We start from the raw sequence: 10,995 nt of genomic DNA, 5'->3' as shown, positions 1-10,995 counted from the left end.
ACCCAGAGGCAGGCTGAAGAGAAGGGCTGCCAAAATCTACATGATCAAAGTTACCAAAGAAAAATGCTTACAAAACTAAAAAAACATCAGTCTAACACAAGTCCCAAACCTAAACAGACAATTTTGATGTAACTGGGATTTCACACTAGTCATCTGCAATTGTCTGGGAACTACACCAGAATAATAAGCCACTTGCAAATCAAAGTAACTCGCGTTTCATTTTGGCACAAACCAGCACATCATTGCAGTGTTTAGCTTAAAAGAAAATCACACTGAAAATAGGTGCCTAAAAAAGTCTACTGGGAAGGACAGTGAAGACATATTGGCCTTCCACTTCTAAAGCTAGTGCTGAACAAGTCAGCAACTAAGTCAGAAACAACACAGCTACATCAACCAGCAACAGGCCTTGCTAAGAGACGGCAATAATTATTCCTGGTTTAACTCTACAATAAAACTATTTAAATTGTTTTAGAAGCCTTACCCAGTATCCTGTAACACTGGCATACCATCCAGATCACACATAAGTCTCTAACACCACACTACAGTAGCATCTGATACTGCTGCCTTAGCCAGACCTTTACTGACTCCCAGTCTGAGAAATGCAAAATGCCTTAGCAAGGCACGAGGGATAAAATAGACCCACTTAGCAGGCTAGTTTCCCTAATACATTCCTAGTAACACACCCACTTTATTAAGAACTAAGAACACAATGTCTGCCCAAATCCCGCACCGAACACTTTGTAAAGACGCATGAGATCACTACACCACTGTGCTAGTTTGAAGCTAGAGTGTTTTGGTGAGAAAAACTAGATTACAGGTTGTGAAAGAGAGACAATGGTGATGTCTACTTCACTCACAGGCTTGCTGAGACGTATAAGAACAAGAGTATAAACACAGATAAGGGAGTCGCTCTCTGTCTGGGCTCTGGGCTGCATCTCTCTAATCTCACCTTCCGTCTCTGACAAATCCACTTGCTTCCTAACCCCACTGGCCGACCCTCCATTCTTCCTTGGGCACAAGGCAACATCTGGGATAGAGAAAGGTGGGAGAAAGAGGAAGGGCAGTTGGGAGCCCCTACTGGGGCCTCAGGAGGGGTGTTGTGTTTCCGTACTACCTTTTAACTTGTATATTTCTGTATATAACTGCATACACTGTATATACAGTTATATACTGGTTGTATAGTGTGCTAAGCGGTAAATAGAAAGCTTCAATTTCCAGAGCCGGCTGAGTCTAGTCTGGGTGAATTCCAAAGTGTGTGGGGGGAGAGGGAGCAGGTAACACCCAAACCATCACAACCACTCACTCCTTACCGGCTTCCAGAGAACGTAAAAGGCTGCTTCTTCAGCAACACAAGGCTGACACAAACGCCCCTAGACAAGAGCATCAACTCCTTCTCTCACAACCACACTGCATCTACGACTAACAGACACTGTACAAGGACAGTACACAGAATGCCAGTGACTGGAAGGGACCTCAAAAGAGCAAGTCTAACCCATCTGCAGAGCAGGATCACCTCAAGCAGCTCACAGAAAAAACTCATTGAGGCAGGTTTTGCATGTCTCCAGAGAAGGAGACTTAACGAGCTCCCTGGGAAGCCTGTTCTAGGGCTTTGTCACCTCACGGTGAAAGAGTTTCTCCTTACGTGCTCAAGGAAACTCCTCTGCTCCAGCTGCAGCAGTTGCCCCGTGTCCTACCACTGGACGTCCCTGGGCAGAGCCTATTTCCGTCCTCCCAGCACTGCCCCACACATCCTTACTGGCAGCAATTAGGGCAGCCCTCAGGCTCCTCTGCTCCAAGGCCCAGCTCCCTCACTCCCCACAGTTTGGTGTCATCAGCAAACTTGCTGACCTCTGTGCCCCCGTCCGGGTATACTGACAAATACACGGAATGGCACTGCTCCCACTACCAACCCCCGCGGTATCCCACTAGGTACATGCATCCAACGATACTCCGTCCCACTGGCCACGACCCTCTGGAGCTCTTTCCGCCAACCGGTTCACACCAACCTCACTACCCGACAGTCCAGACCACGCTTTCTCGGTGCTAAAAGCCCGGCAAGAAAGGCTTCTCCTGGCTCGCTTTCTTCCTTACTCCGGCAGAAGGGCAAACCCGCAGGGCCGCTCACCAGCACCCCGACACACTCGACCCCTCCGCCCCCGGCCTCGCTTCTTCAACCCTTCCAGCAGCCGCCACGCCCTCGCGCGGCCCTCGCTGCGCATGCGCCGTGCCACGTGCCCGCGGCGCCGGTGGCGGTGGCGGGAGCGGGAACGGGAGCGTCCCGCCCCAGTGCGTGTGCGCGCATCCGGCGCGCCCCAGCCGCGCCTCGGGGCCTCGCCTCTCGGTGCGCCCTGCCCCGAGATTGGAGGGGCAGCAGCGGTGCTGCCTCAAGCTGAGAAGGGAGGGTGCCAGGCGAGGAGGTGATGCAGCAGGTAGAAGGCGGCGGTCCCTGGGCGTGTTCCTATGGCGACGCCGGGCGGTGAGAGCCAGAGTCTCTCCGGCACGAATTTGCCCCGGCGGACAGACTGTGAGATAGAGCCTTGACTTGATAGGCATATAAAGTTGGCTAGGCGGGGGGAAAGAGCACCTCGCACTGCCCTGTCGGAGTTCAGCTATGCTGCTTAAGTAGCCACCGTAGCAAACAGGTGCTGGAAGCAGCACAGAGCAGTTAGGGCTTAAAAAAAAGTTTAATCTTGCATCTCTCTAGGTGATAAAACTGCACTTTTTTTCACTCTTTTTTCTTTACGCAGGCATAAAAACCCGTGAAGGCCTGATTCAGTTTTGCACAAGGCAGCGTAGTTCCAGTCCAAGAGATGAAATACACAGCTGGGAAATAAAACTCACCCCTCTGGGCAGATGCTTGCCCAGACTCACTGTTGTGAACTACAGCTTTAATCCCCAAGATTATTAACACAAGAAGGTATTTATGTATATGCTAATCAATTCTGTGCTTACGTAAATGATTGTTGTAACATTTTATGTAAAGTGCTACATTTTGGGGGCTTTTTTTGTTACTTTTTTGTCCCTTGGCCCTCAAGCTCCCCCCTACTGGAGCATTTTGCTCCTCATGGTTTAGGAGACAACCAAAGCTGTGGGGGCAGACTGTTGGCTTACAGTGTGGATTTTGCTGCGGCTCAGCATGACACTGGTGTCTAAACACCTCTGTAACAATCCAACCTCTATAAAACTTGCTGGATAATTTACTGACTAGAAATATTTTCTCAGAATAGTTACTTTCTACCACAAAAAATAATCTGTAGAGCAACTGTACACTACAGAACAGTAAAAAATTATCAAGGAAGCTCTTCAGCAACTACGAAAGGCTATATTGCAACTTAGGTAATTTCCAGAGCAACTGGACATTACATAGGTGCCTCTTTTTTTTTTATTTTCTCATATATATTGTTTTGTATATTTAAATTCATGATCTCAAGGGATATGAGCTGGATAAATAGTAAAATGAAGACTGAATTTTATGAGTGTGAACCTTCAGTTGTTTAAGGAACTAGTGGATGGAAGCCCCTGGGAAGCTAGCAGTACAAATCCTCTCAAATCCTCAGATGACTTATTTTACCCGTTATGAGTAAGTAACTGAATCTTAAAAACTAAAAATCATGTAAAACAGCAACACAGGCTACTTTGCTGCTTCTACTCCATTTTAATTTTCCTGTTGTCTTTGTGTTCAGAAGTCAGGCAGCATATTCTGAAGGAGGCACTATATTGCATAATATACAGTATACATCATATACTGCTTCACATCATCCATGTTTAGCAGAGGTATACAAATTCAACAAGCTCTGCAAAACCATGAAGAACCTGGGTGTGTTCAGAGAGAAATGTACAGTTTTCTTTCCAGTCCAAACGAATGCTGCAAACCAATTCAATGTAACTAAAATACTGCAGACGATTTTAATTGAAATGCAGAACAACGGCTGAAACAAAGCTTTCTGAACAATTTTACTGGCTAATCTCAGGTCCTCATTCATTGTTCTTCCAGATAAACAAGAAGGTGCATCACTGCTTGATTTATTCCACTTACTGCACAAAAAAGACAGAACAACTAACCAACCAAAAATCCAAGCCAAGAAAGAAAGCAGCGATGCTTCCATTGAAGTTCTTCAATCTCAGACGCACTTAGTGTAGTAGCTGAGAAGCACTATGCAGGACGTTGAAACATGGCATTAGGTGTTTCCAAGGTAGGATGTTGTCCCTGAAGTTACTGGTACTAAACAATTTATTTCTTTATTTATTAAATTGCTAACAACTTGAAAAGAAAAAAATCAAGAAAAAAACGAATGTTGAGAATCTACTCAAGCTGATGACTGAAGTTTATCTAAATTACCTCTACCTTGGAAATCTGTGAAGCTTGTAATACATTACCTTTAATAGAAATATTGATGTTATTTTGAATATAAACACTATAGTAATGCATTAAGGAAGTGAATTTAAACTAATTAATTCCTGTATACACTTATACGCTGCTTTTCCCAACAATGAAAGAGAACAGACTGGGAGTGTCAGCAGATAGGGGAGATTTCCTTCATTCCTGGACATACATTACAGCTGTCTAATAGATGATTTCAGGTGTGGAGTTGTTTGTGAGAACTCTAAAAAGTAGAGCGGGCCCAGTGCAGCCAGGCCCACCATGATGACCTGAAATACAAACTCACATACCGGTCTGAGAAGAGGAACCATGTCTGCAGAGTGGGCCAAATGGCCCCCATCTCCTTAACCAGTGGCTATTTATTGAGAGGTTCATACATGGTCTAATTCACTTTCCCACAGCCTACCCCCTTAAGTCCACAGTTTTATCTTTAACAGGTGGTTTTCTCCCCAGTTGCTTTTCCAATGCTCTTCAAAGATACAGCATTTTGTTATCTTTACTCCTATCCTTTCTCACTGGATTTGAGGTATAAGAAGATGTCTCATAGCTTATCAACCTCCAGTACTCTGTGAAGGACATCTAAACATCCTGTTACCTACTCCCTTTGGGTTACCACATTTGAAAAGCATAATAAAATACTTATCAGCTCAAAACATACTTGTCCTGAAAAAAACACATATACTTAAATTTTCAGTGAGAAAAGGACCTATGTGACCCAACAGAGCTGTGTTGCAGCATACTCTGCAATTTGTATATAAGTAGAATAAGGTGATAATGGCTCAGTATAATTACCACCAAATCATGTTTAAGTTAATAATTAAGTTGATGATTATGCTGTCAGCAGCCTCTAAGCATCCTAACTGGCACAGCTGTGGCGTTTCAGAGAGTCAAATAACGAAGCACACATTAATCTTGAACCAAGCACACACATGAAAATGCTTTGGCAGGACAAAGGAGTATTTCCCTATTTGGCACTGGTTAGAAAGGACCCAAACCACACTGAGTATGTATGCAATTAAAATCATTCTAGCTTTAAATCACACAGATACTATAATCTGCTATTGCAATGTGAACAATCAGAGTTTATCACCAATGGATTCAAATGTTTGTATTTTGCTTGAACATTAACATAGACAGCAATATTGTTGATGTTTTTTATTACTATCCTGTGAAATACACTACCCTCTTTCATGAGATCTTTGATTTTCTTATCTGTTGACATGAGTATTTTCTTTTCTCCTGTATAATCTGGATTTTCTGGATATAATTCATCTCCTGGAGACACAAAGAAAAAGTTTTAGTTACACACTGCCTGCCTTATTTTTCAGCCTTTTGTTTGAGCAACACTAGCAATTTCCTAATATTTCTTGAGGCATAAAACTTGGTAGGGAAGTATTTCACAATACCAAAGTAAATTGCCTATAAACATTTTCAGATTTAAAGATACAGCCATAATTTCTGATGCATCTGTCGGTGATGCTGCAGCGTGCATTCCAGGCATTGACTTGAATGCTGAAGTGTTTCTGATATGCTGGAATCACAGCCTGGTCAGATAGGAGAATCTGAGAATCATAGAATCATAGAATCAACCAGGTTGGAAGAGTCCTTCAAGATCATCCAGTCCAACCTATCCCCCAGCCCTAGTAGGCAGAAAGAGGACAAAAAAAAAAAAAAAAACTTTCCAAGTGAATAAAGGTAGGCTACAGTACGACTGAGAATAGAAACTGCTTGTTCTGTTTTGCTGAAGGAAACAAGTGTTTTGCTGTATAAATGCATGTTTTACTTGTCAAAGGCTGGTAATATACTAAAGGTATATACCTGGAACAAAAAAAAAAAAAAAAGAAAATAAGAGAGAAAGCAAACTGAAGAAGCAGAAAATAAACAGTACATGCAGCTTGCAAAGACAAATACACACATCATTATGAGACAGACTTAAAAAGGAGAAAAGGCAAAGGGAAAATTAGTTAGTGGTTCTTTTTAGATCATGAAGCCTGATGCATGCAGTGTGGTCCATCCACTTGTGCTTATGAAGACAAACGGTTAACTGAAGTATATGAGAAGTCCCACTGGAAGGGACTACAGGCGAGTTCTAATAGACTCTTCAGATTAAAAACCAGTTGAAATGTGGGCTTGTCTTCATAAGTGTATTAATGGCAAGCAACTTGGACAATGAGATTTTAACTACAGAAGTAACTCTGACGATTCAGTAGCTTGTCTCTGGCAGCAGCCATTATCAAGTATGTTAAAGGAAGCTAAACAGTATGCATGCAGTAACTTGACTTCTAAGAGTATTTTCCCTATAGTTACAGACAGTTCATGTCACATGGTGTGCACGCACTGCAATTCCCAAGTTTTTATATATGTGAAAGAATCTTTATTTGTTTTCTGACCTGGCAATAGCTGAATGTAGCCATCTGAAGCATTTAAGATTACAGGCATCCAACGTTCACATCCCTCTAGAGCTCGTTGGGAGCTAAACTCATGTAACCTGGAGAGTGAAGAGAAGTTGCACAGCCTGCACAACTCATAGAACTGAGGTGGAGCAATCCATATTTCTTGAGATTTAAAGTGTTCCATGGCTTCTGCAGGTGATGACCACTGTAAGATGAAAACAGGCCTTGAAATAATAGTTTCATCAGCAGACTAAAACTATCACTAACTTTAGAAGCCATTACAAAGGAAGTCTTTACAGACTAAAAGACATCATTGACTAAGTCTCCTGAAGCCAATGGAAAGCCTTAAAGTATGTGTTACCAGAGGTTGCTACTGATGCTTCAAGAATTAAGAGTACCTCTAAACATCTGCTTCCTGTAGGTGTTGTTTCAGAGCATGAACATCCAGCTGTGTATGCATTTGTGCTTTTTTAAACAGAATTATCACAAACGTGAGCTCTTCTGAAGATACCTAAGGTAACTTCTTTGAAATTTCTGCAACAAGATCTGGTAAAAAAATATCTTAGCATCAATATTAAAATTGTTAGGTAAACCTTTACAGACCTCTCAGGGACTTGAGCACCTCCCCTACAAAGAGAGGCTGAGAAACCTGGGGCTGTTTAGTCTGGAGAAGACTGAGAGGAGATCTGATCAGTGTATGCAAATATCTGAGGGGTGGGTGTCAAGTGGCTGGGGCCAATGTCTTTCCTCTGGTCAGCAGCTATAGGAAAAGGAGCAACAGCTACAGATTGGAGCATAGAAGGCTTCACCTCAACAAGAGCAGAAACTTCTTCACCGTGACGGTGTCAGAGCCCGGGAACAGGCTGCCCAGAGAGGTTGTGGAGTCTCCTCCTCTGGAGACTTTAAAAACCTGCCTGGATGCATTCCTGTGAGAACTAGGGGATCTTGCCTTGGCAGGGAGGTTGGACTCTCCAGAGGTCCCTTCCAACCTCTACAATTTTGATTCTGTGATCCTTTACTCTCATCTGCTACCTTGCTTTCAAACTTGTCAGGATTCTTCAAGAACTTCACGACCCTAATGCACTTGAGTCTGAGCTGTCTTTATTGAGATTTTTTTTTCACTCTTTCACCTCCTCCAAATAAAAAATAAAAATCAATAGAGCTTCTTTTTACAAGGAGCCCCATGGAAAAGACAAGGGGTAATAGGTACAAGTTGCTCCTGGAAAGATTCCCACTGGACTCTGGAAGAAAATGTTTGCCCATGAGAACAGTTACACATTGGAATCATCTCACAGGGAAGCAGTGGATTCCCTAGCATTGGTCAGTTTGAAGACAGCCTGGCAGGGTGCCAGGACAGCTCATTTCAGCTACATTTATCACCTAGAAAGGTTGGACCAGATGATCCTTGGGGCCCCTTCCAGCCTGGCATTCTGTGACTATATGAATAATTCCAGTAAGTCTATAGGTTACTTTACATATTCCAAGTAACTACAGAAGGCAAAAATGATGAGCAGCTCTTGCAGCCCTAGGAGACTCCATACATGCCACATGGATGTCTCAAAGCATGCTGAGTGTTAAGGGTATTAACAACAGCATCGCATTGATAGTGCCGGAATTAACGCATAAAGTGATTACTTGTCATCCGCCTTTGAAATATAGAGTAGTTCAAGGTGGAAACGATCTGACGTGACACTGCCCTGTGCCCTCCAAGTTCGCGTGAGAAAGGCCCCGACTGCGCCGTGGGTGAAGGCGGGCGGCGGCAGCGAGCGGTTGGAGACTGACAGAGGCTGCCGCCAGGACAAGCGCCGTCCTGTGCTCACGTCTGACGGAGCGTCACTGGGACTGCTAGATAGCGGCACCTTTGTTCGACTGGACTGGAATCTGTGCTGGAATCAGGCCGGAGCGGTGAGGAGGAGGGCGGCAGGGGGAGATGAAGCTCCCCCGTGCGCTCTTACCAGGAAGGCTGTCACCTCTTGGTTGTCCTGCGAGGTGCGGGGCGGCCGCTGCTGCAGGCAGCACAAGTAGAAAGCCGTGTCGTAACGCCGGCCGCCAGCCTTGCCCGCGGGGGTCAGCCAGTTGCTCCACTCGTGCAGCGCCCAGATGTTGGGCACGCAGCCCAGGTGCCGGCACAGCTGCAAGAAGCACATCGGGTCCTCCTGCACCCGGCGCCGCCACTCTCCCAGCTCCGCGGACGGGGGTAAGCGCTCCGCTGGCAGAGAGGTAGCCGGCCCGCCGCCCGCCGCCGGGCCGGGTCCCGGCACCAGCAGCAGAATTCCCGCCTCCTCGAAAGTTTCCCTAATAGCGCAGATACGGAAGGCGACTTCCCCGGGCACCGGCGAGCCTAGCTGCTGCCGGTCGGTGGTGAAGAGCGGGGAGCGGGTACTGCCGAGAGGCGGCGGCCTGACGAGGCCCAGCCCGCAGCGAGGCTCGGCGGGCAGCAACTGTAGCCAGTCCTCGGAGAAATCCGCCGCCTCCACCAAGCCGCCCGGGAAGACATGGGCGCTGGGCATGAAACCGCTGCGGGAGCTCCGCTGCAGGAGCAGCAGCTCATAGTCAAAGGGTCTGAGCGGGGAGCGCGGCTGTCGTCCCAGCGTTCCCGCCGCCAGTAGCAGCGTAGCCGCTTCCCTCCAGTAGCGCAACCGCGAGTTCATCTTGAGGCGTGCAGGAGACCGAGACCGAGACCGCGGCCGCGACCGTGGTCGTGCAGCGGAGTGGCCCGGGCGGCACCGCCGCCTGGGGTCCCGGAGGAGCTACTGCAACTGAGGCAGCAGGCGGGAAAAGCTGCGTGCCTCTGCCGGTTCAGCTCGCCGAGAGCCACGGTGGGATGGAGGCCTCAGCCCTGAGCAGCCCTAAGCCGGTAAGCAGTGTCCTCAGAGGTCAGAAGCTTAAGAAAAGGCAGGGGGTTTACAGGCATAAGTCGCAAGGCTGAGAGAAAAGAGGCCATGGCTTTCAATTTGCTTGAAAAACTACGGTATGGAGTAGCTTGTGCTTCCCGAGTTGTTACAGCACTGCTGAGTGACCTTGGACCCTAGTCTCCGGCATGCTGCTGTAGTTACAGCCCCAGGCATCAGTGCGAGGTCAGGAGTCAAGGGCTCGGATTTGTCATCATAATATTGCTGCTGACCTACTAGCTGGCCTCAGAGGTTATCTCCTTATGTCAATTCCACATCAGGGCATGTTGATCACAGGATATTAGGGGTTGGAAAGGACCCAAGGAGATCATCGAGTCCAACCCCCCCTGCCAGAGCAGGACCACACAATCTAGCACAGATCACAGAGGAGCGCATCCAGACAGGCTTTGAAAGGCTCCACAGAAAGAGACCCCACAACCTCTGCGGGCAGCCTGTGCCAGTGCTCTGGGACCCTTACAGTAAAGAAGTTCCCCCTTGTGTTGAGGTGGAACCTCCTGTGCTGCAACTTATACCCATTGCTGCTTGTCCTATCCCAGGGAGCAGTGAGTGGAGCCTGTTCCCCCACTCCTGACCAGCCCTCAGATGTTTATAAACATTTATTAAATCCCCAAAAAAGCCCCAGGTCCCTCAGCCTCTGATAAGGCATGCCCTCCAGGTCTCTGCTGGACCCTCTCCAGCAGATCCCTGTCCCTCTTAAACTGGGGGCCCCAAAACTGAAGGCAATATTCAAGATGTGGTTTCACCAGGGCAGAGTAGAGGGGAAGGAGAACCTCCCTTGATCTGCTGGACACACTCTTCTTAATACACTCCAAGATCCCATTGGCCTTGGCCCCCAGGGCACATTGCTGTGCCACGGATGTTCTCCCCCAGCACTCGCAGGTCCTCTCCACAGGGCTGCTCTCCAGCAGATCACCTCCCAGCCTGTACTGGTGCAGTTTATTATTCCTCCCCAGGTACCGGGCTCTACACTTGTCCTTGTTGAACCTCATTTGGTTCCTTTGTGCCCAGCTCTGTCTGTGCAGGTCTTGCTGGATGGCTGCACAGCCTTCAGCTGTATCAGCCAAGCCTCCCAGTTTGGTGTCATCAGCAGACTTGCTGAGCACTCTGTCTGTGCCCTTATCAGTGGTCAGCCTGCTCTAGGGTAGGGTGTCCCTGCCCATGGCAGGGGGGTTGGAACTAGGTGGTCCTTGTGGTCCTTTCCAACCCTGACTGATTATATGATTCTCTGAATCTAAGATGTTGAACAGGACTGGACCCAGCACTGATCGCTGGAGGACTCCACTGGTTACAGCTCTCCATCTGGACCTGG

The 10,995-nt window shown here is 47.1% G+C and overlaps 2 protein-coding genes and 1 long non-coding RNA gene across 5 annotated transcripts in view; 2 read left to right on the top strand and 1 right to left on the bottom strand.

Moving 5' to 3' along the window:
- Nucleotides 1–2,285: 2,285 nt before the first annotated feature.
- On the top strand, nt 2,286–2,880 carry LOC135184264 (uncharacterized). Its single transcript, XR_010305943.1, has 2 exons — nt 2,286–2,524; nt 2,748–2,880. It is a non-coding gene; the product is annotated as an uncharacterized LOC135184264 (long non-coding RNA).
- Nucleotides 2,881–3,635: 755 nt separating this feature from the next.
- On the bottom strand, nt 3,636–9,447 carry NUDT19 (nudix hydrolase 19). Of its 3 annotated transcripts, none has more exons than XM_064159844.1 (3): nt 8,730–9,447; nt 6,772–6,979; nt 3,636–5,656 (listed from the first exon to the last, which is right to left on the bottom strand). In XM_064159844.1, exons 1-3 carry the CDS (start codon nt 9,423–9,425, stop codon nt 5,430–5,432), a joined length of 1,131 nt encoding a protein of 376 aa, XP_064015914.1. In that variant the 5' UTR covers nt 9,426–9,447; the 3' UTR covers nt 3,636–5,429. The 3 variants fall into 3 exon arrangements, with proteins under 3 accessions (XP_064015914.1, XP_064015916.1, XP_064015917.1); XM_064159846.1 differs by having other exon boundaries at nt 5,522–6,199; XM_064159847.1 differs by having other exon boundaries at nt 5,522–5,943.
- Nucleotides 9,448–9,613: 166 nt separating this feature from the next.
- ANKRD27 (ankyrin repeat domain 27) overlaps nt 9,614–10,995 on the top strand; it is a 59,899-nt gene continuing 58,517 nt past the window's right edge. The window contains exon 1 of the mRNA XM_064159829.1: nt 9,614–9,631. The gene's annotated coding sequence lies outside the window, so the exon portion shown is untranslated. The remainder of the gene's footprint in view (nt 9,632–10,995) is intronic.

This window comes from Pogoniulus pusillus, chromosome 20 (genome assembly GCF_015220805.1).
Source record: "Pogoniulus pusillus isolate bPogPus1 chromosome 20, bPogPus1.pri, whole genome shotgun sequence".
In the NCBI taxonomy this organism is placed as follows: Eukaryota; Metazoa; Chordata; class Aves; order Piciformes; family Lybiidae; genus Pogoniulus; species Pogoniulus pusillus.
This window is presented reverse-complemented; position numbering and strand designations above follow the sequence as displayed.

What these genes read in the sequence shown, in the direction of transcription:
- NUDT19 (XM_064159844.1), bottom strand. Translation starts at nt 9,425, where the DNA reads ATGAACTCGCGGTTGCGCTACTGGAGGGAAGCGGCTACGCTGCTACTG. An exon ending in AAGAGGTGACAGCCTTCCTG is followed by an intron (nt 6,980 to 8,729) that starts GTAAGAGCGCAC and finishes TTCATCTTACAG; the next exon opens with TGGTCATCACCTGCAGAAGC. An exon ending in CTACATTCAGCTATTGCCAG is followed by an intron (nt 5,657 to 6,771) that starts GTCAGAAAACAA and finishes TTGTGTCTCCAG; the next exon opens with GAGATGAATTATATCCAGAA.